General features: G+C 40.3%; 1 protein-coding gene across 2 annotated transcripts in view; it reads left to right on the plus strand.

Annotated features, from left to right (window-relative positions):
• The window catches only part of LOC124272782 (aminopeptidase O-like), a 100,951-nt gene that overhangs the window by 6,807 nt on the left and 66,195 nt on the right, over positions 1 to 27,949 (plus strand). For both annotated transcript variants that reach the window (XR_006897427.1, XM_046707984.1), the window contains exons 4-8: positions 718 to 951; positions 3,264 to 3,450; positions 3,749 to 3,855; positions 11,033 to 11,135; positions 15,544 to 15,651. Coding sequence is in view for 1 of the 2 variants with exons in the window: in XM_046707984.1 (XP_046563940.1) it covers positions 718 to 951; positions 3,264 to 3,450; positions 3,749 to 3,855; positions 11,033 to 11,135; positions 15,544 to 15,651 (739 nt within the window). In the remaining variant the exon portion in view is untranslated. The remainder of the gene's footprint in view (positions 1 to 717; positions 952 to 3,263; positions 3,451 to 3,748; positions 3,856 to 11,032; positions 11,136 to 15,543; positions 15,652 to 27,949) is intronic.

Genomic DNA, 27,949 nt, shown 5'->3' on the forward strand with positions numbered 1-27,949 from the left:
TTTCCTCACAAGAGAGCTCCCTTTTACCATCTTTGTCTTTATTCACAAGAGAGCTCCCTGTTGTCTTCTTTGTCTTCCCACCCATGAGAGCTCCCTGTTGTCTTCTTTGTCTTCCCACACAAGAGAGCTCCCTTTTACCATCTTTGTCTTTATTCACAAGAGAGCTCCCTGTTGTCTTCTTTGTCTTCCTACACATGAGAGCTCCCTGTTGTCTTCTTTGTCTTCCCACACAAGAGAGCTCCCTTTTACCATCTTTGTCTTTATTCACAAGAGAGCTCCCTGTTGTCTTCTTTGTCTTCCCACACATGAGAGCTCCCTTTTACCATCTTTGTCTTTATTCACAAGAGAGCTCCCTGTTGTCTTCTTTGTCTTCCCTCACAAGAGAGCTCCCTTTTGCCATATTTGTCTTTGTTCATAGGAGAGCTCCCTGTTCTTTTATATGTCTCCTCTGCCAGGAGAGCTCACAGGGGTTTTCTCTGACTTCTCTGGGATCGGTGTAAAATATTTTAATCAACTTTTGATATTCTACATGAGAATTTCCTATATAATATAAAGTATAAGACTTTAATTGATTTGGAGAGGAAAACAACTGCCAAAACTTTGGTTTTTGAATACTGGAATAGTAAACCAGCATCTAGCCATCTATGATCATCATATAAATTGTACAGAGTAGAGATATTAATACATGCATATACATATGTGTTCTGCTTTCTCCAGTCAGTCAGCATGTACCAGCCATGGCCCAACATGTCCTGTTAACTATGCTGTGGGACCGGAAGTGCCATGCCGTGTGTTTGTCTCTGAGTGCATGGTGCCCTTAGTTCAGCAGGAGCTGGCAGTATATGTCCCTCGGTGCCTGAGAGAAGTGTATGCCATTCTTGGTCCCCACCCCTTCCAGAGGCTCGACATCCTCGTTGTCCCGTGTTGCTTTGACAGTCTAGGCATGGCGAGGTGGGTTTTTATCTGTTATGTCATAGTAGGTTTTGTTTGTTTGTTGTTTAATGCCACACTTAGCAATAATCCCGCATATTTTCAAGGTCACCACGATAGTTTGACCACTTTTCAAACCCATTATCTCATACACTGTTGTACTTCAAATTTGGTGACAGCCTACATTGGGGGATTAAACAGACACCAATCGATTTGGGTGAATTTGACCTTATTTTGAAGGTCACAATGACACTTTGCCACTTTTCGAACTTGTGTTAACACAATATCTCATGCGCTGTTGTACCCAAAGTCTTCAAATTTGGTGACAGCCTACATTGGGGGATTATGCAGACACCAGTCAATTTGGATGACTTTGACCTCATCTCAAGGTCACCATGACAGTTTGACCACTTTTCAAACTTATGTAAATGGGATATGTCATATGTCTTGTTCACCCTCCAAGGATATATTACCAATTCTTACAAATTTGATGTCAGGAATTAACATAACGAGTATCAGGGTAGGGTAGGGTAGGGTAATAGGGGGTGGGGTAGACGGGGTGGAAAGTTTGGCCCATCCCAGCCCTAATACACACTGATGCTGACAGTGGATATGTGCATCTGCATCTATACATTAAAATCTACTATATTCCTGAAATATCTTCAGAGTTAGGAGAAGATTCTGAGAAGTGACCATGACTAAAAACTACATGACACAAAAGGTATTCTTCTATGTGACCAAAAGATAGAAACTAGTACCGGTAAATATGTTACATTTCATTCTTCTTTAGCGACGGGGGACATTACCATGTTAGTGGCAAACACTTGTTCTCCTTTATTGTCTTCAGCATTATGTATACAATTTCTTCATGAATAGATTATGGCATGGTACATTGTGCATCTGTCTCCTCTCCACGCATGTAGGATTGTTAATGAATGTTTAACTTTTTCTCCAATCTGTCTGGGAGGTTGAGCCTGAAACATTGAGTTGTTGTCACCACAGTGGTTCAAGTGTATTTTACATGGGAAGCAAAAAGCCAGTAACCAAATTACCTGTGGTATGAAGTGGAGGAATGTAATATATTTCAGTTTGATTTAATATCTTAAAGAGTCTGTTTTTCAAAAAACCACAAGATTAAAGAAGTTGAAATAAAATAAAATGTCATGACAAGATGATATGTACCTAAAAAGATATAATGAAATTCTAAAGCTTCTTTGAGTTTTGTTTTGTTTCACAGGATATGAAATTAAAAATAAAAATATTCAAAGGATATCTGAGTTTTATCTGAAACATGGTGAAGCCTATATGATTAAGAAGCACTGAGTTTGTTCACTCTTCACTTCTACACTCACTCCTGGCCATGGAAGAGGTTATACAGGGAAACAGTGTACGTCTCTGAACCTACTCCACATCTGGTGCTACTTTGTGTGGATGTTGCCTCAGTATCACTGTATCGGCACAACATCGAACAGATGACTTCACACACTCACTTAGAATGGAACAGGGGCGGTGGGGTAGCCTAATGGTTAAAGCGTTGGCTCGTCACGCCGAAGACCCGGGTTCGATTCCCCACATGGGTACAATGTGTGAAGCCCATTTCTGGTGTCCCCCGCCGTGATGTTGCTGGAATATTGCTAATAGCGGCGTAAAACTAAACTCAGTCAGTCAGTAGAATGGAACATGACCCTATCTGCCCTACTTTCTTTTACTGGTGGCTGATGATTCGTATATATGTAAGATGGATCTAATGTTAGGCAGGCCTGTGAGGCATCAGTGCCTCGTGCTACTTTCACCATGTTTATATGACCTTGATCAGGTAACTGTATGATGTTGTTGATCTGGATATTTAGATTTCATATCAATATGCAAATGAAAACATTGGAAAGCTTAAATTGTCTGTTGATATACCATATGTCAACACTAAGTGTCATCAAGTCTTGATGATGAAACACCTTGACTGACAGCCGAGATTTATACTTTTACTAATGAGTATCGATAGGTTTGCCATCACAGGTCAGTGAGATTCTCTATATCAAAGATCTACATTCCAATACCTTGTTATTGTAGGGATATTTCCAAAGAGATAAACATTTCTGGTGTCCCCTGCTGTGATATTGCTGGAATATTGCTAAAAGCAGCGTAAAACCATACTCACTCCCTCCAAAGCGATACCACTGGATCTCACACAAGCATTCCTGTGGAAGCCAGCTTAGAATGATAAGTCTAACTGCAGTGTTTCTGATATCTTCAGTTTTGTGTGTGTTTTTGCAGTTGTTTTTTATGATTTAACTAATACATAACTTTCTGTGCGACATATCAGTGTTGTTTTCTAGTCCCAGCCTGTTGGTGCTGTCCCAGTCTGTACTGGTGGGAGACAACTCCATGTGTTTCCGGGTGGCCCATGAGATCTGCCACTCATGGTTCGGGCTTCTGATTGGGCCACAAGATTGGACGGAGGAGTGGCTGACAGAGGGCTTCTGTACATACCTAGAGGATATCATTCATGCCAGGGTGTGCCAGGTAACCGACACTTTGTGATATCATTAGCTAACTTGGTCTTAAGGCCTATACCAGGGTGTGCTAGGTACCAGACTCTTTACATTGTAAGACATTAGCTCACCTGGTCTCAAGGTCAAAGCTAGGGTGTAATAGGTACCCGACTCTTTACATTGTAAGACGTTAGTTCACCTGGTCTCAAGGTCAAAGCCAGGCCGACTCTTTACATTGTAAGACGTTAGCTGACCTGGTCTCAAGGTCAATACTAGGGTGTGCCTGACTGGTTAAATTGCTTGTCATTAGGTGTATCATTTCTCTGCAGTGGGGTGAAGCTGAGATACGGAATCGACTGGAGCTACGAGTGTTGCTGAAGCAGAAGACTCTTTTGGCAGAGGTTGAGAACACAGAACAGGACCTCCAGATGCTCAGGTAAGAGAGTCCCTTTAGATTGGTCCGAGTGAATGAGATGGTGGGAGTGTGATGGAGGGAGGAAGATGATTCTAAAATGGGGCTTCACACATTAGACTCATGTAGGGAACTGACCCATTCAGTGTGAGGAGCCAAGTTAATGTGTTGGCCCTTGTGGCTCTGTTGTCTGAGGGGATGTGCTATACTGAGTTATGTCTTGTTACATGTGTCCCAGAAATGTATTAGTTTGTTTTCAATTTATTGATTTGATCTGAATATGTCTTTGGATTTTCCATGACAGTGCTGTGGTACTGAGTATCATAGCAGTAGATATCTAACAGTAGTGCCACTTTGGGCTTACCTCCGACATCAAGCTGATGTGTAGTGTAATAAACAAATATTTTAGCGTGAGGCTAACATGGGGTGGTTGGATAACCTAGTGGTGAAAGCGTTGGCGCGTCACACCGAAGACCTGGGTTCGATTTCCCACATGGGTACAATATGTGTCCCTTGTCGTGATATTGCCGACATATTGCTAACAGAGGTGTAAAACCCTACACATAACATAGTGAAACTAACATGCTGTAACTGATAATACTCCCACATGATGAAGACATATTGTGTTGTAACTGAAATACTTCCACAGTAAAATGACAAGCTGTGTTCTAACTGAAATACTCCCACATCAGGCTAACACACTGTGTTATAACTGAAATACTCCCACATCTTGCTAACACACTGTGTTCTAACTGAAATACTCCCACATCTTGCTAACACACTGTGTTCTAACTGAAATACTCCCACATCAGGCTAACACACTGTGTTCTAACTGAAATACTCCCACATCTTGCTAACACACTGTGTTTTGACTTAAATACTCCCACATCAGGCTAACATACTGTGTTCTAACTGAAATACTCCCACATCAGGCTAACACCCTGTGTTCTAACTGAAATACTCCCACATCAGGCTAACACACTGTGTTTTGACTTAAATACTCCCACATCAGGCTAACATACTGTGTTCTAGCTGAAATACTCCCACATCAGGCTAACACCCTGTGTTCTAACTGAAATACTCCCACATCAGGCTAACACACTGTGTTTTGACTTAAATACTCCCACATCAGGCTTACATGCTGTGTTCTAACTTAAATACACCCACATCAGGCTAAGTCGCTGTGTTCTAACTTAAATACTCCCACATCAGGCTAACACCCTGTGTTATAACTGAAATACTCCCACATCAGGCTAACACGCTGTGTTCTGACTTAAATACACCCACATCAGGCTTACATGCTGTGTTCTAACTTAAATACACCCACATCAGGCTAAGTCGCTGTGTTCTAACTTAAATACTCCCACATCAGGCTAACACCCTGTGTTATAACTGAAATACTCCCACATCAGGCTAACACCCTGTGTTATAACTGAAATACTCCCACATCAGGCTAACACACTGTGTTTTGACTTAAATACTCCCACATCAGGCTTACATGCTGTGTTCTAACTTAAATACACCCACATCAGGCTAAGTCGCTGTGTTCTAACTTAAATACTCCCACATCAGGCTAACACCCTGTGTTATAACTGAAATACTCCCACATCAGGCTAACACCCTGTGTTATAACTGAAATACTCCCACATCAGGCTAACACACTGTGTTGTAACTGAAATACTCCCACATCAGGCTAACACGCTGTGTTCTAACTGAAATACTCCCACATCAGGCTAACACGCTGTGTTCTAACTGAAATACTCCCACATCAGGCTAACACGCTGTGTTTTAACTGAAATACTCCCACATCAGGCTAACACGCTGTGTTCTGACTTAAATACTCCCACATCAGGCTAACACGCTGTGTTCTAACTGAAATACTCCCACATCAGGCTAACACCCTGTGTTGTAACTGAAATACTCCCACATCAGGCTAACACGCTGTGTTCTGATTTAAATACTCCCACATCAGGCTAACACACTGTGTTGTAACTGAAATACTCCCACATCAGGCTTACATACTGTGTTCTAACTGAAATACTCCCACATCAGGCTAACACGCTGTGTTTTAACTGAAATACTCCCACATCAGGCTAACACACTGTGTTCTGACTTAAATACTCCCACATCAGGCTAACACGCTGTGTTCTAACTGAAATACTCCCACATCAGGCTAACACACTGTGTTCTAACTGAAATACTCCCACATCAGGCTAACACGCTGTGTTCTGACTTAAATACTCCCACATCAGGCTAACACACTGTGTTGTAACTGAAATACTCCCACATCAGGCTAACACGCTGTGTTCTAACTGAAATACTCCCACATCAGGCTAACACGCTGTGTTCTAACTGAAATACTCCCACATCAGGCTAACACCCTGTGTTCTAACTGAAATACTCCCACATCAGGCTAACACGCTGTGTTCTGACTTAAATACTCCCACATCAGGCTAACACACTGTGTTGTAACTGAAATACTCCCACATCAGGCTAACACGCTGTGTTTTAACTGAAATACTCCCACATCAGGCTAACACGCTGTGTTTTAACTGAAATACTCCCACATCAGGCTAACACCCTGTGTTATAACTGAAATACTCCCACATCAGGCTAACACGCTGTGTTCTGACTTAAATACTCCCACATCAGGCTAACACACTGTGTTTTAACTTAAATACTCCCACATCAGGCTAACACGCTGTGTTTTAACTGAAATACTCTCACATCAGGCTAACACGCTGTGTTCTGACTTAAATACTCCCACATCAGGCTAACACACTGTGTTTTAACTGAAATACTCCCACATCAGGCTAACACCCTGTGTTATAACTGAAATACTCCCACATCAGGCTAACACGCTGTGTTTTAACTGAAATACTCCCACATCAGGCTAACACGCTGTGTTTTAACTGAAATACTCCCACATCAGGCTAACACGCTGTGTTTTAACTGAAATACTCCCACATCAGGCTAACACGCTGTGTTTTAACTGAAATACTCCCACATCAGGCTAACACCCTGTGTTATAACTGAAATACTCCCACATCAGGCTAACACGCTGTGTTCTGACTTAAATACTCCCACATCAGGCTAACACACTGTGTTGTAACTGAAATACTCCCACATCAGGCTAACACGCTGTGTTTTAACTGAAATACTCCCACATCAGGCTAACACACTGTGTTATAACTGAAACACTTTAACCAACTTAACCTATTCATTCATTTTCTGACATAAAAGCAACATTTTTTGCTTCGAAAAATGGAGGTACATAGCAGAGAATGGTAAGCAGTAAAACTCTTCCATAATCTGTAATGTGTCTTTATACAACAAATGCCCTAAATTCATGCTGTATAAGTACTGCATTTGCAGAATGTTTCTGTTAAATATCAAGTTATCAAGCTCTATTTGTGAATCTGTAGACACTGGTGTTCCATGGCTACAGCTTTGATGAATTAGTACAGGCAGCTGCCTCTTCCTTTTAGCCCAAAAAATCCTAACAGGTCAAAATACAAAAAAAAACAAGAGAAAATTGGTGTGGCTTAAAACAGAACCTAAGTGCTTTTGTGTGTTCGTTTTAGTGTTTGGGACATCCATGTGGGTTTTGGGTTAGAGTATATCCAGACATGTGATAAAAAAGATTGAAAATATCGTGATTAATCTATGATAGAGTACACCGACTATGCCCTGCCTCTGCTGTAACAGAATACATGGAATATGTCCTGACTCTTCTCTGATAGAATAACATGGAATATAGCCTTACTCTTCTCTGATAGAATAACATGGAATGTGTCCTGACTCTTCTCTGATAGAATAACATGGAATATAGCCTTACTCTTCTCTGATAGAATAACACGGAATATGTCCTGACTCTTCTCTGAAAGAATAACATGGAATATGTCCTGACTCATCTCTGATAGAATAACATGGAATATGTCCTGACTCTTCTCTGATAGAATAACATGGAATATGTCCTGACTCTTCTCTGATGGAATAACATGGAATATAGCCTGACTCTTCTCTGATAGAATAACATGGAATATAGCCTAACTCTTCTCTGATAGAATAACATGGAATATGGCCTGACTCTTCTCTGATGGAATAACATTGAATATATTCTGACTCTTCTCTGATAGAATAACATGGAATATAGCCTAACTCTTCTCTGATAGAATAACATGGAATATGTCCTGACTCTTCTCTGATAGAATAACACGGAATATGTCCTGATTCTTCTCTGATAGAATAACATGGAATATGTCCTGACTCTTCTCTGATAGAGAAACATGGAATATAGCCTGACTCTTCTCTGATAGAATAACACGGAATATGTCCTGACTCTTCTCTGATAGAATAACATGGAATATGTCCTGACTCTTCTCTGATAGAATAACATGGAATATGTCCTGACTCTTCTCTGATAGAATAACACGGAATATGTCCTGACTCTTCTCTGATAGAGAAACATGGAATATAGCCTGACTCTTCTCTGATAGAATAACACGGAATATGTCCTGACTCTTCTCTGATAGAGAAACATGGAATATAGCCTGACTCTTCTCTGATAGAATAACACGAATATGTCCTGACTCTTCTCTGATAGAATAACATGGAATATGTCCTGACTCTTCTCTGATAGAATAACATGGAATATGTCCTGACTCTTCTCTGATAGAGAAACATGGAATATGGCCTGACTCTTCTCTGATAGAATAACACGGAATATAGCCTGACTCTTCTCTGATAGAATAACACGGAATATGTCCTGACTCTTCTCTGATAGAATAACATGGAATATGTCCTGACTCTTCTCTGATAGAATAACATGGAATATGTCCTGACTCTTCTCTGATAGAATAACACGGAATATGTCCTGACTCTTCTCTGATAGAGAAACATGGAATATAGCCTGACTCTTCTCTGATAGAATAACATGGAATATGTCCTGACTCTTCTCTGATAGAATAACATGGAATATAGCCTGACTCTTCTCTGATAGAATAACACGGAATATGTCCTGACTCTTCTCTGATAGAATAACATGGAATATGTCCTGACTCTTCTCTGATAGAATAACATGGAATATGTCCTGACTCTTCTCTGATAGAATAACACGGAATATGTCCTGACTCTTCTCTGATAGAGAAACATGGAATATAGCCTGACTCTTCTCTGATAGAATAACACGGAATATGTCCTGACTCTTCTCTGATAGAGAAACATGGAATATAGCCTGACTCTTCTCTGATAGAATAACACGGAATATGTCCTGACTCTTCTCTGATAGAATAACATGGAATATGTCCTGACTCTTCTCTGATAGAGAAACATGGAATATAGCCTGACTCTTCTCTGATAGAGAAACATGGAATATAGCCTGACTCTTCTCTGATAGAATAACACGGAATATGTCCTGATTCTTCTCTGATAGAATAACATGGAATATGGCCTGACTCTTCTCTGATAGAATAACATGGAATATAGCCTGACTCTTCTCTGATAGAATAACATGGAATATAGCCTTACTCTTCTCTGATAGAATAACACGGAATATGTCCTGACTCTTCTCTGATAGAATAACATGGAATATGGCCTGACTCTTCTCTGATAGAATAACATGGAATATAGCCTGACTCTTCTCTGATAGAATAACACGGAATATGTCCTGATTCTTCTCTGATAGAATAACATGGAATATAGCCTGACTCTTCTCTGATAGAATAACACGGAATATGTCCTGATTCTTCTCTGATAGAATAACATGGAATATAGCCTGACTCTTCTCTGATAGAATAACACGGAATATGTCCTGATTCTTCTCTGATAGAATAACACGGAATATGTCCTGACTCTTCTCTGATAGAATAACATGGAATATGTCCTGACTCTTCTCTGATAGAGAAACATGGAATATGTCCTGACTCTTCTCTGATAGAATAACACGGAATATGTCCTGACTCTTCTCTGATAGAATAACATGGAATATAGCCTGACTCTTCTCTGATAGAATAACACGGAATATGTCCTGATTCTTCTCTGATAGAATAACACGGAATATGTCCTGACTCTTCTCTGATAGAATAACACGGAATATGTCCTGACTCTTCTCTGATAGAATAACATGGAATATAGCCTGACTCTTCTCTGATAGAATAACACGGAATATGGCCTGACTCTTCTCTGATAGAGAAACATGGAATATGGCCTGACTCTTCTCTGATAGAATAACATGGAATATGTCCTGACTCTTCTCTGATAGAATAACATGGAATATGTCCTGACTCTTCTCTGATAGAGAAACATGGAATATGGCCTGACTCTTCTCTGATAGAATAACACGGAATATGTCCTGATTCTTCTCTGATAGAATAACATGGAATATGTCCTGACTCTTCTCTGATAGAGAAACATGGAATATGGCCTGACTCTTCTCTGATAGAGAAACATGGAATATGGCCTGACTCTTCTCTGATAGAATAACATGGAATATGTCCTGACTCTTCTCTGATAGAGAAACATGGAATATGGCCTGACTCTTCTCTGATAGAGAAACATGGAATATGGCCTGACTCTTCTCTGATAGAGAAACATGGAATATAGCCTGACTCTTCTCTGATAGAGAAACATGGAATATGGCCTGACTCTTCTCTGATAGAGAAACATGGAATATGGCCTGACTCTTCTCTGATAGAATAACATGGAATATGTCCTGACTCTTCTCTGATAGAGAAACATGGAATATGGCCTGACTCTTCTCTGATAGAGAAACATGGAATATGGCCTGACTCTTCTCTGATAGAGAAACATGGAATATGGCCTGACTCTTCTCTGATAGAATAACACGGAATATGTCCTGATTCTTCTCTGATAGAATAACATGGAATATGTCCTGACTCTTCTCTGATAGAATAACATGGAATATGTCCTGACTCTTCTCTGATAGAATAACATGGAATATGTCCTGACTCTTCTCTGATAGAGAAACATGGAATATAGCCTGACTCTTCTCTGATAGAATAACACGGAATATGTCCTGACTTTTCTCTGATAGAATAACATGGAATGTGTCCTGAATCTTCTCTGATAGAATAACATGGAATATGGCCTGAGTCTTGCTGTAATAAAATATACTGTATATATCCCCACACTTCATGAGGAGATCTGAAAACAATTAAATTGATTACTGTACGCATGACAGGCCAAACAAAGGGGAGCAACTCCTAGCAGCCACTGAGGAGGTTCAGTATGTGAAGAACGGGATGAACCCAGACAAGGCCTTCATGCAAGTGCATTACCTCAAGGTGAGTGGACATTTTACGATGCTTCAGTCAGTTAAGTCTCTGATTCAGTTCACAGTTAGTCTTTAAGGACTCTTTATGGAGCAAGTGCTTCAGTAAGGAGCAAGTGTTGATAATTCAATATGGAGGATGTTTTAAGGATTCAGAATAGAACAAGTACTAAGGAATCAGTATCGAGCCAGTGTTTAAGACTCAGTGTAATGGTATTGTTTAGGATTCTGACTGGAGCAAGTACTTGGGATTCAGTATCGAGCTAGTGTTTAAGACTCAGTGTAATGGTATTGTTTAGGATTCAGACTGGAACAAGTACTAAGGATTCAGTATCGAGCTAGTGTTTAAGACTCAGTTTAATGGTATTGTTTAGGATTCAGACTGGAGCAAGTACTTGGGATTCAGTATAGAGCTAGTGTTCATTATTCAGTTTGGAGCTTGTGTTTAGGAATCAGTATTTCGTTCATGCTGAAGATTCAATATAAAGGTAATGTAGTATTATCAAGATGAACTGTAGCCATGGAGAAAGCACAGTTTTGTCACTGATCTGCTGTATTTACACAAGATTGTGTGTTCCCCAGGAAGAAAGTCATTGCATGGTCCACACACACAGATATATTTATAAGGAATTTAAATTGACATCAAACTGGACATTTGGTAAATATAGAAACAGATTTTGACTTTCACTGATGATAGATGATTGTATTACAGTCAAAGTAGAAGGAAGTGAAGTCATGCTACAGATGACACAGTGGACAGATTCTGCTTCTGCAGGGTTCAAGTATCACGACCACTTTATGTCTACAGATGGCAACAACATCGAAGTTGGGAAAAAGACATGCAGCATTTAGCGACATTAGTTTCAAAGAGCTAGTTGTCAGGAGTTTGTCCTGATGTAAATGAGAATAACGTTTCATACATAGGATCAGAGCATGAGTGTTCATGTCAACTGAGTGGAAGTAGTAACCATCTACTGACTATACAAATATAGTTCCATTAGTTTTAAGGCCTAAACAAAACTTTGCCGATTACCCCGATTACGAAAAAGACAGTTTTCAGATTATCAGAGATACCTAATGTATGGATGCAAGCATGTTTTGTCCCCCATTCTGTGCTATTTGCTGATTAATGTCCCTCTTACATGCCCAAGGATTACTGTCGTTCAGCAACCTTTTCTGTGTTGCAGGATTTTCATATATTGATTTTGTAAAATCAGAAACGTTTGAGCATATGGATTTGAGATGTTTTAACTTTAGAGGCTTTATTGACCAATGGAGTTTGAGAAGCATACATCGACTGTCTCTGGTAATGAGGGGAGATTACAGTCACAGCTGGGAGCTGGGTTTGTCAGCAAACTGTTTCAATCTTTGTCAAATGAGATCTTGAACTGATAAATGATTCTGATTGGATTAATCTGGGAGCATCCATTCAACAAATGCTGAAGAGAAAATTACATGTAATAATATTTCTGAAAAAAATGCCTCCAGCGTTTTGTTGATAGATTTGCTGACGACTCCATACATCCACAGTTCTCTTTAACCTGAACATGAGCTTATAGTAGGCCCTGCACACATACACAGAGATAGGTACTGACTAGTACTGGGACACTAATATCAGTTTTGTTATTACAAAACTGGTTCAAACTGTTACTTATTTCTAAGATGAAGGCTCTTTGAGGATCAAAAGACTAAATTTTAATAATGGCCAAGTCAGTATTATCCAGTAAAATCAATCATTTGATTAATTGAGATTTTAGTCTTGAATATTTTGTCTCATGCTTTCACCAGTGTGAGAAAATGACACACTTTGTATAAATGAACCACATCTTTCTTCCATTTTTGTCCCCCCGCAGAGTGTTTTGCAGGGGGTATTATTTTGGACTCTGTCCGTCTGTCTGTACTTTAGTACTCTGCTTCCACTTTGTGGGTATCAAGAACCTAATGACATCAATCAACAGTACCAAACTATTTCCACTGTCAACAATACTGAGGCACATTAAACCCCTACAGTCTGTTGTTGATACAAGCATGCTAGTATATGAGTAGTTTACATGTATATGTTTTTGTTAGATCAATGTGAAGAATATTAAACATTTGACATGGTAATAACTAGTTGACATATTCATGAGGAGGATTTTACCATTGTGGAGGATGTTGATGACTTTGTCTTCTTGTTTGCATGTATATTGATAAACATTTCAGAAGTTGTAAGTGAATAATGTCCTGGAACATGAGTAATGAGAACAAAATTTCATCTCTTACATCGTCATCAACCTTACTGTCGTCACACAGATTATAGGTAATTAAAACTATTGTTCTCACACCCACTCATAACCTTTTTTAACCAATATCCTAATGGTCTACCTGAAAGTGTCACTCAGTTTTATCCAACTCATTTAGATCCATGAACAGCGGGACTGATCGAATTACTATCAGTACCTGTCAGAAGATTCAGCTGTTGGATTGTTGAGTGAGTGAGTGAGTGAGTGAGTGAGAGTGAGTATTTTATGCTCCTTTTAGCAATATTCCAGCAATATCACGCAGGGAACACCAGAAATGGGCTTCACACATTGTACCCATGTGGGAAATCGAACCCGGATCTTTGACGTGACGAACACATTAACCACAAGGCTACCCCACAGCCCCCTGAGTATTGTTTAGTCAATATAAAAGATGCAAATACGTTGTCTGGCCAGGCTGAATGGGAGTCTTGACATCGTAGTGGTTGATGTGATGTCACTTGCTTGACATATCAGAGGTGGCCCAGTCGTGCAAGATGTGGCTGTTCACTGTGCAGAGTTGTGGAACATCAGCTTGTGCACGTGGGTTTGAATCCCTGTAAATCTGATTATGTCAGCAACGTATAGAACTTGATCACTTTGAGCTTTTCAATAGTATTTTATATGTATGTTACCATTACTCTTTGTACTGGTGTAGCTTCACTGTGAGAGTTTGAAGTACAGTTTCTCTATTTCATTGTATAACTGCTGCTGCTGTTGTTGTTGTCATGGTTTCCAAAATCCTTTCATGCTTCTGCTGCTGTTTTTCCTAACATCGGGTGACATCTGGTTCACTGTGTCTTATCCTCTGGTGTGTGCTTGGTTTACACATGTCATCGGTTCCCAATTGCGCAGATCGATGCTCATGCTATTGATCACTGGATTGTCTGGTCCAGGCTCAATTATTTTCAGACCTCTGTGGTTGACCGTGTCATAACCTGTGGTGTGTGCTACTGTGTTTCACTATGTCTTATCCTGTGGTCTGTGCTACTGTGGTTCACTGTGTCTTATCCTGTGGTTTGTGCTGCTACTGTGGTTCACTGTGTCTTATCCTGTCGTGTGTGTTACTGTGGTTGTTTCTGTCTTATCCTGTGGTGTGGGCTACTGTGGTTGACTGTGTCTTATTACTCTTATCCTGTGGTGTGCTATTGTGTTTCACTATGTCGTATCCTGTGGTCTGTGCTACTGTGGTTCACTGTGTCTTATCCTGTGGTGTGTGCTGCTACTGTGGTTGACCATGTCTTATCCTGTGGTGTGTGCTGCTACTGTGGTTCACTGTGTCTTATCCTGTGGTGTGTGTTACTGTGGTTGTTTCTGTCTTATCCTGTGGTGTGGGCTACTGTGGTTGACTGTGTCTTATCCTGGGTGTGGGCTACTGTGGTTGACTGTGTCTTATCCTGTGGTGTGGGCTACTGTGGTTGAGTGTGTCTTATCCTGTGGTGTGGGCTACTGTGGTTGACTGTGTCTTATCCTGTGGTGTGGGCTACTGTGGTTGACTGTGTCTTATCCTGGGTGTGGGCTACTGTGGTTGACTGTGTCTTATCCTGTGGTGTGGGCTACTGTGGTTGACTGTGTCTTATCCTGTGGTGTGTGCTACTGTGGTTGACTGTGTCTTATCCTGTGGTGTGGGCTACAGTGGTTGACTGTGTCTTATCCTGTGGTGTGTGCTACTGTGGTTGACTGTGTCTTATCCTGTGGTGTGTGCTACTGTGGTTGACCGTGTCTTATCCTGTGGTGTGCTACTACTGTGGTTCACCGTGTCTTATCCTGTGGTGTGCTGCTACTGTGGTTGACTGTGTCTTATCCTGTGGTGTGTGCTACTGTGGTTCACCGTGTCTTATCCTCTGGTGTGTGCTGCTACTGTGGTTCACCGTGTCTTATCCTGTGATGTGCTGCTACTGTGGTTCACTGTGTCTGATTATAAATACTGGGTTGATAGTCATTAAGTAATAAAAGCCTATGCTAAAACTTTGGTTTACTGACTTCCATCAAATGTCACCTGCTTCTAACAGATTTAGGACTTATTCTTTAGTAAAAATAGCATTGTAATGCTTATTCGAAGATGCACCATATCACAGGACACCATGGTTGTGTTAATACTGTCATCTCCGTGTAGCTGACTAAACACCTCTTCTGTTTCAGGGTTTCTTTTTGTTGCGTCACCTACAGAACAAAGTTGGACTGACAGAGTTCCTGATCTTTCTCCGCCATTATGTGGATCAGTTCCATGCCAAGCTTGTTACCTCAAAGGTCAGTGACCTTCATCCCTGGCAAATTTACACATTGTTACACACAACACACACCTTGTAGCCAACACACACATTCCCTCCTGCCGATATGCACATTCCCTGAAGTCAACATACACATTCCCTGTAGCCAACATACACATTCCTTCTAGCCAACATACACATTCCTTCTAGCCGACATACACATTCCTTCTAGCTGACACACATTCCCTTAAGCTGACATACACATTCCTTCTAGCTGACATACACATTCCTTCTAGCTGACATACAAATTCCTTCTAGTCAACATACAGATTCCTTCTAACCAACATACAAATTCCTTCTAGCCAACATACAAATTCCTTCTAATCAACATACAAATTCCTTCTAGCCAACATACACATCCCTTCTAGCCAACATACAGATTCCTTCTTACCAACATACAAATCCCTTCTAACCAACATACAAATTCCTTCTAGCCAACATACAAATTCCTTCTAGCCGACATACAAATTCCTTCTAATCAACATACAAATCCCTTCTAACCAACATACAAATTCCTTCTAGCCAACATACAAATCCCTACTAGCCAACATGCAGATTCCTTCTAACCAACATACAAATTCCTTCTAGCCAACATACAAATCCCTTCTAACCAACATACAAATTCCTTCTAGCCGACATACAAATCCCTCTAGCCAACATACACATCCTTTCTAGACAACATGCAGATTCCTTCTAACCAACATACAAATTCCTTCTAGCCAACATACAAATCCCTTCTAACAACATACAAATTCCCTCTAACCAACATACAAATTCCTTCTAGCCGACATACAAATCCCTTCTAACCAACATACACATCCCTTCTAGCCAACATGCAGATTCCTTCTAACCAACATACAAATTCCTTCTAGCCAACATACAAATCCCTTCTAACCAACATACAAATTCCTTCTAGCCAACATACAAATCCCTCTAGCCAACATACACATTCGTTCTAGCTGACATACACATCCCTTCTAGCCAACATACAGATTCCTTCTAGCCAAAATACACATTCCTTCTAGCCTACATACTCATTCCGACATACACATTCCTTCCAGCTGACATAACCATTCCTTCTAGCCAACATACACATTCCTTCTAGCCAACATACACATTCCTTCTAGCTGACATACACATTTGTTCTAGCCAACATACACATTCCTTCTAGCTGACACACACATTCCTTCTAGCCGTCATACACGTTCCTTCTAGCCGACATACACTTTCCCTCCTGCCAACTTATTGTCTAGTCCAGATTCAGTTATTTACAGACTCCGACCATGTATCTGGAATGTTGCTGAGTTCAACTTCAAACAACAAACAAACCAATCCAAAATGCAAATCTGTAGACAATAGAAAATCTTCCCTAGACCATTGCAAACACACAAAATGGTACACACAAAATGGTACACACAAAACTAAAGCCAGCACACATACACACAAGCAAACTCATTCACATTTTCATGTGGACAGCATTGCCATTGTTTGTGATCCCCTTTAGTGGACTTCCCTGTAGAAGGAGAGACTGCTTCCACAAGTTTGGTTTTACATCAGTGCATCTCACGAACACAGACACAATGTTGTCACATTAAAAACTAACATTCTTTATGACCCATATGGTCTAGATTGTATACCATGTCAACATATCTTCATTTGGAATTTTAAACTATTTAATTTTTGTGTGTGTGCAAAATTATTAGAAGTGAAATAATACAGACATGATCTTTAAAAGAAACAAGTGTTTGGAATTTATGATAAACTTAACCCATTGAGGTTTCCATGACTGATTATATTTGCCTTGTCCTGTGAAAGTCATGGATCATCAGCCACAAGGAAGACCTTAGGGCCCATTTTAATCAGTGATGATGAATTATGTATATCTAGCTCTATCCATATTTGTACAATTTCACTCCGACCAAAGGCCAGAGACCCTCATTCACTCACTAAAGGTCAACAATATAGTTCATAAAGTATTGCCCCATTGAGGATTCTGGGCTGAATATGTCGCCAGACAATTGACTGGACTTGGGTGATGTATCATCAAAGTGGATTATTGCAGCTAATAACAATCACTGGATTGTCTTGTCCAGACTCATTAGTGTACAGACACCTGCATATACTCAGTACTGTGTAACTCTGCTAATCCAGACATGTCCTAAGTGTCCTAAGACTGTCAGTATTGAGTGCACTAGTATAGAGGTGGATATAGGTTCTTAGAGAAATCATTCATACCATAAGGGAAATTGGTATCATTAAAAGTCAAGGTCAATATTAAAAGGTAGTCTGGTATAGAAACTATGACAACTGGTAACTACATATTTTAACACAACTATGATATTACTTTATTTTTTCATTTAAGATCAATTAATTCATTAATAAATCACAACATATTTTAAAGGCAATTGATATGTTTCATAAATTAGGAGTAGGGGATGTTTGCTTATGGTGTTCAGTAAATGGATCAATATTTCCTGATAACTTAAAGTGACAGTATGTTGACAGTAGCCAAGCATGTGTGGATATACCTTCTATATAAGTATTGAGTAGGTCTGTTGTCATGACGTCAGCTTTGTTGTCTCTCACTTATGTGCTGGTTAGATTCTCAGTGTGAAAACATTCCAAAACTTTTCTCTCTTGTGATGTGACCACAGATTTACCTAGGCACGCTCAGAGGCTGACATTTCGTGCAAATCTACTGGAAATATTTGCAAATATTCTTGAATTTGAATTTTGTAGAGTTGATTTTAGAAATCCTTAATTGATGTTGTGGCCTTGGAGAGATGTATTTCACTGACCAATAAGAGGAAGTGGCTTTTATGTCTAATTATGCATGTTCTTCTATGGAAATACTGTTCAAGGTGTCAATAGAATCAACTCACTCACCATGCATATGTTGCTTGGCAACACAACTTTGCTCAGTCCTTTGATATCAGAGCATATCTTTAATTCCTATTTGCATTTGATTAGTGAACACTTGACCCTGTGAGACACCCACTGGGGAATCACCATTTTGATAAGTGAACACTTGACCCTGTGAGACATCCACTGGGGAATCACCATTTTGATAAGTGAACACTTGACCCTGTGAGACATCCACTGGGGAATCACCATTTTGATAAGTGAACACTTGACCCTGTGAGACACCCACTGGGGAATCACCATCTTGATAAGTGAACACTTGACCCTGTGAGAAATCCACTGGGGAATCACCATTTTGATAAGTGAACACTTGACCCTGTGAGACACCCACTGGGGAATCACCATTTTGATAAGTGAACACTTGACCCTGTGAGACATCCACTGGGGAATCACCATTTTGATAAGTGAACACTTGACCCTGTGAGACATCCACTGGGGAATCACCATTTTGATAAGTGAACACTTGACCCTGTGAGACATCCACTGGGGAATCACCATTTTGATAAGTGAACACTTGACCCTGTGAGACACCCACTGGGGAATCACCATCTTGATAAGTGAACACTTGACCCTGTGAGACATCCACTGGGGAATCACCATTTTGATAAGTGAACACTTGACCCCTGTGAGACACCCACTGGGAATCACCATTTTGATAAGTGAACACTTGACCCTGTGAGACATCCACTGGGGAATCACCATCTTGATGAGTGAACACTGGACCCTGTGAGACATCCACTGGGGGAATCACCATTTGATAAGTGAACACTTGACCCTGTGAGACACCCACTGGGGAATCACCATTTTGATAAGTGAACACTTGACCCTGTGAGACATCCACTGGGGAATCACCATTTTGATAAGTGAACACTTGACCCTGTGAGACATCCACTGGGGAATCACCATCTTGATGAGTGAACACTGGACCCTGTGAGACATCCACTGGGGACTCACCATCTTGATGAGTGAACACTGGACCCTGTGAGACATCCACTGGGGAATCACCATGTTGATGAGTGAACACTGGACCCTGTGAGCCATCCACTGGGGACTCACCATCTTGATGAGTGAACACTGGACCCTGTGAGACATCCACTGGGGACTCACCATGTTGATTAGTGAACACTGGACCCTGTGAGACATCCACTGGGGACTCACCATCTTGATGAGTGAACACTGGACCCTGTGAGCCATCCACTGGGGACTCACCATCTTGATGAGTGAACACTGGACCCTGTGAGACATCCACTTGGGAATCACCAACTTGATTAGTGAACACTTGACCCTGTGAGACATCCACTGGGGAATCACCAACTTGATTAGTGAACACTTGACCCTGTAAGACACCCACTGGGGAATCACCATCTTGATGAATGAACACTTGACCTTGTGAGACATCCACTGGGGAATCACCAACTTGATTAGTGAACACTTGACCCTGTGAGACATCCACTTGGGAATCACCAACTTGATTAGTGAACACTTGACCCTGTAAGACACCCACTGGGGAATCACCATTTTGATGAGTGAACACTTGACCCTGTCAGCCACCCACTGGGGAATCACCATCTTGATTAGTGAACACTTGAACTTATAAGCCAACCCTGAGAAGTCACCATCTTAATAAGTGAACACTTGATCGTCTGAGCTACCCACTTGGTAGTTACCATCTTGATGAGTGAACACTTGGCCATGTGAGCCGCCCACTTTGACATCGAGAACACAGTTCTGCAGTATCATCTTCAACTTATTTTCAGCTTCTATTCGTTTTATGTTCCTAAGTTTGGTGTATGTGGGAAATGAGTACAGACACTGACAGAGTAGCGTTTCTTTCATTATTTGCTTTTGTTCATTATCGTAGGACCCATTTGATCCTTCTTACTGCAATTTACTAAATAAAGTAGGTTAATCTTTCTTACGACCCTGACACGTATTCATCAATCTTGAAAAACATTAACCAAGACTTAGGTCTATCAGTGATTTTAGAGCCATTATCGTCTGCGCCCTGTGGTCCTGGCATGCAACATGCACTCTCTGTAGAGTTTGGTTTTTAGTCATAAAGAAACTTAATTACTTTGCATCTGTCCTTTTTTCAAACCACAGGATTAAATGAAACACAATTATGAAATGCTCTGCAAATATTGTTTCATCACTAGGTGTGAGAACTTCCAGCTCTAATTGGTTGCTATAGAGGACATCTATCCTTCTGAGAATCCTTCAGTTACTGCTTCTCTCACATTCAAATGATAAACGTTTGTGTTGACTGGTGGGTTGTTTTGGAATCTGTACATAAAGAAGTATAATTTGTTCAAACACTCTTTTCACCCTACTATCAAGAGCAATACAAATTGAAAGCTTCTAACCCTCTGCAAAACAGAAGTTGGTTATCATGGTCTGGTGTAAACTATTCCAAAGACAATGGACAGGGAATTTGTGCTATGTGCGTGCAATAAACAAGAGAATCATATATCTGAAAATTACAAACTTTTGCCTCTAGATGTGGATGTTGTAAATAACATCTTTGATACATAATATATTGACAATACAGACCTGACATACAATAGCGGGAAGGAAAAGATCTCCACTGCCAGACAATAGTTGACTTTTAGCATTTACAAGCTTGCTGTTTTTCAGCAAAATGACCATTAAACATTGAAATCATAGTTCAGTCATTATGCAGTCCATCTATTGTTAGAACAATATCACATAAAACCGTCTGGGATTTCACAAACAGTGGAAGATGTCAAGTTGCTTTGGGCCACTTAATGCCAACGATGAAAACAAAAAACAATTGGCATAAGCCTGAGCAAACTGACTCGGTCATAATTACTGAAACTAACTTCCTATAAAGAATCTATGTGGGATCTCATGTATTATCATTCCCTGCAGGATAAAGATATGAACTGGTAACTTCCAGAGCAGTTGGTCCTTGTGTCCTACAGCATACTGTCTGCAGCATTATCTGACAATGTATATGGTTCATCATGAAATTAATGTGAAAAATGCAAGTATTTCTGGCTCGTAAAAAGTAATTGACCAACTTTTATGTGGACATTTGGAGTTTATTGTTGCATCAGACATTCATGCTGGTGACAATAACATGTATGGAAAGCCCCAATGGACAATGTAATTGAGTCAGGGAAAGATATTTATCGAAATCAACTTTTTTATGGCATGGAACAGAACATAAGTATATGCTTACTCCTATAGAGTTCTCTCCCTTAAGTGTTTCACTTCGGAATGGCTTTCAAGGACTTTATGTAACCGAGTACTAGATATTGAGTACTGAGAACTATTATCAGGGATGGTCTGCTTGTATACACAAATTACTCAAGCCGTTACCAAGCTATGTTTTAGTAATCTCAAAAATAACCCTATTACCTGGAGCAAAACACTTTTAAATCATATTGTGAAAATGTACGATACCACCGTATAAGGACATAACAGTGCTCATAAGCATTAACTCTTGTAACAATTTAATCCTGGACAATCTTTGTAGGTGGTTTGACCTATCTCATTTGTATACGCCTTGTTTGTTTATCAGGACAAGTAACGTTCATGAAGAAAAGAAAATGTGGCATTATTCAGCTGAACTGTAACGTTCACATAATGTTTCATGGAACTTGAGTGATCAGCATAAATTTGGTGATGTGTTAATTTCCCTGAGTTGCAAATTTGCATATTATTGAAACACATTTTCTTTACATGTAAGCAGACCTGAATTTAAGTTATCTATTCATAAAATTTTCAGCACTACGTTGCATTTTACACAAATGAATCGATGTTGACATCAAATATATATACAGTATATTCTGATAGAAAGCCTTATGTTATATGTTGCTATGTGGCATCACTGGTAGTGTAACTTGTCCTTCATTATTTCACTGGCTGTCATGGTGGAACCAGCTGACCTTACCCCACTGTGCCAAGTGTCACAAGATCCAGTAGCAACAGGACCAGCAAAACACAGACAATGCTTTCAGTGTTGTTAAAAAGAGATACAGTTTATGAATAACAACTTCTTTATTATAAGAGTGTGACGTTTTGGTACAGGTTCTTGCTCTATTTTATTCTTCACAGCTTCTAGAATGTCGTTCAGAGAAGTTTCATTGTTGTTCTTTTTATTAAAACAAAACCCAGTATGATGTTTGATGAAGATTGTAGAAGGTAAATGTGAAGCTGACCAGAAAAGCCAGTTACTATATTTTCTTGTGCACACTGCACCTGAAATCAGTAGCTTTCAATTCACTAGAATCATGGGTAGTATGTGGACATATTCAGCAGAAGCTAATAATGGTTTTATGTTTCTGTTAGCAGTGAAGCATCTTGATGGTCATGGTGCCACAGATACTGGCCAATCAGATTCTATGTTCAATGCTTGCCTGATGGAATATCTACTCCATGTTGTCTAACAGCCCCTAATGATGACTGTAGATTGAATGACATCATGTTTCCCCTTGTGTTCTGATCGGACAGCCCTGAGAGTAATATTGCTGTAGTGATATGGAAAGGTTACAGAAAATGATAACATATCTGGGTTGAAATTTTCATTTTATGAAACAGTTTGATTTCAGACCCAATCTGAAGGTATTCCACATTATGACCATGAGTCTTTATATCCCAGTGGATGGCCACATCCAATCATCACAAGAACAGATCTTGGGATCATGAGTCTTTATATCCCAGTGGATGGCCACATCCAATCATCACCAGAACAGATCTGGGGATCATGAGTTATATCCCAGTGGATGGCCACATCCAATCATCACAAGAACAGATCTTTGGATCATGAGTCTTTATATCCCAGTGGATGGCCACATCCAATCATCACCAGAACAGATCTGGGGATCATGAGTTATATCCCAGTGGATGGCCACATCCAATCATCACAAGAACAGATCTTTGGATCATGAGTCTTTATATCCCAGTGGATGGCCACATCCAATCATCACCAGAACAGATCTAGGGATCATGAGTCTTTATATCCCAGTGGATGGCTGCATCCAATCATCACAAGAACAGATCTTGGGATCATGAGTCTTTATATCCCAGTGGATGGCCGCATCACCAGTTCAGATCTAGGGATCATGAGTTATATCCCAGTGGATGGCCACATCCAATCATCACAAGAACAGATCTTTGGATCATGAGTCTTTATATCCCAGTGGATGGCCACATCCAATCATCACCAGAACAGATCTAGGGATCATGAGTCTTTATATCCCAGTGGATGGCTGCATCCAATCATCACAAGAACAGATCTTGGGATCATGAGTCTTTATATCCCAGTGGATGGCCACATCACCAGAACAGATCTTGGGATCATGAGTCTTTATATTCCAGTGGATGGCCGCATCACCAGAACAGATCTAGGGATCATGAGTCTTTATATCCCAGTTGATGGCCGCATCACCAGAACAGATCTAGGGATCATGAGTCTTTATATCCCAGTGGATGGCCACATCACCAGAACAGATCTAGGGATCATGAGTCTTTATATTCCAGTGGATGGCCGCATCACCAGAACAGATCTAGGGATCATGAGTCTTTATATCCCAGTGGATGGCCACATCACCAGAACAGATCTAGGGATCATGAGCCTTTATATCCCAGTGGATGGCCGCATCACCAGAACAGATCTAGGGATCATGAGTCTTTATATTCCAGTGGATGGCAGCATCACAAGAACAGATCTAGGGATCATGAGTCTTTATATCCCAGTGGATGGCCACATCACCAGAACAGATCTAGGGATCATGAGTCTTTATATCCCAGTGGATGGCCGCATCACCAGAACAGATCTAGGGATCATGAGTCTTTATATCCCAATGGATGGCCGCATCACCAGAACAGATCTAGGGATCATGAGTCTTTATATCCCAGTGGATGGCTGCATCCAATCATCACAAGAACAGATGTAGGGATCATGTGTTAACTTGTAATTGAAGTTGATATATGTGGGACTTTAAGACTACAAGATTTTAATAGTATTCTGACTATCAGGTTGAAATGACTGTTTAAACTAGAGTGTTGCCCTCAAGCTAGAGTGTAAGTCTCACCCGTTCCTTAAATCATGATGTCTTCAACATTGAAACACTGGATTGTCTGGTCCAGACTCGATTAGTTACAGACCGCCACCATATAGCTGGAATATTGCTGAGTGTGAGAACCTCACTCACTCAACATTGAAAGCTTATGTCCAATACAGTGCAATGAGAGTTTGTCAGACATTATATGATATTTCTTGTGATTGTATCCAGCTGACATTTTGAGCTTGTCCACTGTTTGGTGGCGCTGTAAGCTGTCTTGGAACATTTTGAGCTTGTCCACTGTTTGGTGCCACTGTAAGCTGTCTTGGGACATTTTGGGCTTGTCCACTGTTTGGTGCCACTGTAAGCTGTCTTGGGACATTTTGAGCTTGTCCACTGTTTGGTGCCACTGTAAGCTGTCTTGGGACATTTTGAGCTTGTCCACTGTTTGGTGCCACTGTAAGCTGTCTTGGGACATTTTGAGCTTGTCCACTGTTTGGTGCCACTGTAAGCTGTCTTGGGACATTTTGGGCTTGTCCACTGTTTGGTGCCACTGTAAGCTGTCTTGGGACATTTTGAGCTTGTCCACTGTTTGGTGCCACTGTAAGCTGTCTTGGGACATTTTGAGCTTGTCCACTGTTTGGTGCCACTGTAAGCTGTCTTGGGACATTTTGAGCTTGTCCACTGTTTGGTGCCACTGCAGCCTATCTTGAGATGTTTTGACCGTTTGTGTTTTTGACAGGTGCATTTATGGTCACTTTTGAGGTAATCCTCAAAAGTAGTTGTATGATTCTTCCTCTTGACCATGACACAAATATTATCTAATTATATGATATGCTACAATGGACCTATCCCACATGTAATGAAAAAGTCAAAGCCCAAAGGTCAAGACCACAAGAAAGAGAAAATCAGAAAAGGCATTGTACTGCCTTTATGATTATACTTGGTACGTACCTTCCCTAAGATGACTCCCTCTTTTGAGGATTCAAGGTCAGCATTCAGTTGTTTGTAAAACATGTTATCACCGTTTGTTGCACCATCATCACAGTCTGAGGAGAAACATGGGAACATCTGCATGTTCTGTCGTTCTGTTTAGTTCTGTACCTATTAACACCTCTGGTTAGTTATTCTGTAAGATGATTGTTGTCTTCCATGTCCCTTTAGTCATGAATATATTAATATACTAGTATACTTGTAGCGCCATGAGCGGGTATTGGTACCTGGATGTAGCGCTATGTAAATACCCACATCATTACTTATATTATATACCAATTGTTATTAGTAACCAAACATGAATGAACTTCAGGTGTTTGTATCTTGATTTGTTTGACATTATTACATATACAGTTTCAGAGTACGTATGTACAAAAACAGTAGAGACACCACTCTCGCTGTGGTTAGACATCAAATGTCATTTATATGAACTAGAAATCATCTGAGCCTTTCACACGTATTTCTGTCTTGTAAGATTTAGTCCACATAGAGTACTTCCTCAGCTCCGATTACACAAGAACTATATTGACATTTAGATTTCATTGTTGAAATGTGTCATTGGTAATCCTTGAATCAGAGTTGGATTTGAAAGTGTAATTGTTCACTGTTTGGTATTGCCAGTAAGCTGCACTCGGGTTGGCAGGAGTTATTTGTATTGACATCGGAGTCAGCCTTCTCGTCATTAACCTCATCTCTGATGTAGTTTGCTGACAGTTTGATGCTCTCGTGATTCTGTGTGTTCTGTGATCGAATTCCCACAGAAACATTTCAGTGAACAAGTATGTCATAAGAAAATCTAATCACTGAAGATACAATACCGCCATGTTTTTAAGTTTGTCTCTTGATTAAAGAAGAAAAATATGAATATTTGTAAATACATTGAACAATTTCAATGATGAATGTTTAACTCACTCAAACTGAAGTTTCTTCTAAGCTTAGGTTATGGCTAGTTTTCCATCTACAAACAATCCCTCAAATATCATGTTATGGACATTTGTCAGGAAAATAGTATGGTATCCTTGAGGGAATTCACCTCTGAATGTACAAGGATTCCTGATCTGCAGATAGCTATGAATGTGTCACATCAATTCATTCTGTTCATGTGATGAAGATATGAATACTGGTGCCATTCCCCATGGACCTTGATGTGTTGACTTAACATGCTGCTGCCGGCCTGTCACGTCACAATGTCACACTGTCAGTTACATCGCTATAATACCATGTGTCACTGGGCAGGAAGGATGTCAGGCATTCACCATTTCATATTTGGTTGAGTTTTCATTTGTCTGTTTGTTTGGTTTTTTGACACTGTTAATGCCCCGTGAAGCTAGTTGTGTAAGTGTTAACCCTGCTGCAGGTCCAAGGAGCATGGTAAACTGAGCAGCAGATTGATTAAGGGGAGATAATGGGTGCACAGGGATGTCACTACATTCCATGTGATGGTCTGTTTTGAGGGATGATTAGTTCCTTCTTGCAAAAGAACTAGGAAGAATCGAGAGAGTATTCTGGTGTAATGTTTGCCACATCAGCTGCTCATGTTACAGGTGGTCGTTTTATGTGCTAGCTTGTGCAGGATTAATTGTAGGTATGATCATTCTTAGTGCACTTACGTGATTTAGAAGCCTGTAAAGATAAAGGACTCTCTTTGATGAATGCATACATGTAGTAGGGGAGTAACTCTAAGAAGTGACATACATGGAAGGGGAGTAACTCTGAGAATGGCAAACATGGAAGGGGAGTAATTCTGAGAATCTCATACATGGAAGGGGGGTAACTCTGCAGTGCAGATACAAGCCTGGGTCTTCATTAAGTGCTGTCCACCATATATTTTGCAAGCTGCAACATTAGGGAAAGATAGTGCCCCGTGTTTTCGCTCTGTTTCTTCAGCCTAAAGTTTTCTCTTTCCATTTTCTTGCAAGAAGTTTAGGGATTAAAGTCTGTAAGTCTTTAATGTATTTTCTTCACAATATGATTGAAATATGTTAAGGGTATTTCACAGGAACCCTGCTTTGTCCCTCAAGGTCTTTCTAAACATTTCTCTCATTATGAACTGGGGTCTGAGGGGTATAACCTATTTAAACCATAGCCAAAAGTCAAAACAACTGTACAACTGAGCACCTGAAGTAAGCACAGAAGATAGTAGGGTCAGGGCTTTAAATGATAAGACACATACTTGGGGAAGTTCCTTAAAAAAGGATGTTTAAAGTAATAAGTGACTTTGATGCACATGGACAGTATTTCCTGATCTTATTGCATGTGAGCCTCACTCTCTTGGCACTCAGTCATCCAATACATGTCCCAGGGCAAGAATAGAAAGCAAGTAGGGCCAGCTCA

Source organism: Haliotis rubra, unplaced genomic scaffold (assembly GCF_003918875.1).
Source record: "Haliotis rubra isolate DU_JTF1 unplaced genomic scaffold, ASM391887v1 Scf173, whole genome shotgun sequence".
In the NCBI taxonomy this organism is placed as follows: Eukaryota; Metazoa; Mollusca; class Gastropoda; order Lepetellida; family Haliotidae; genus Haliotis; species Haliotis rubra.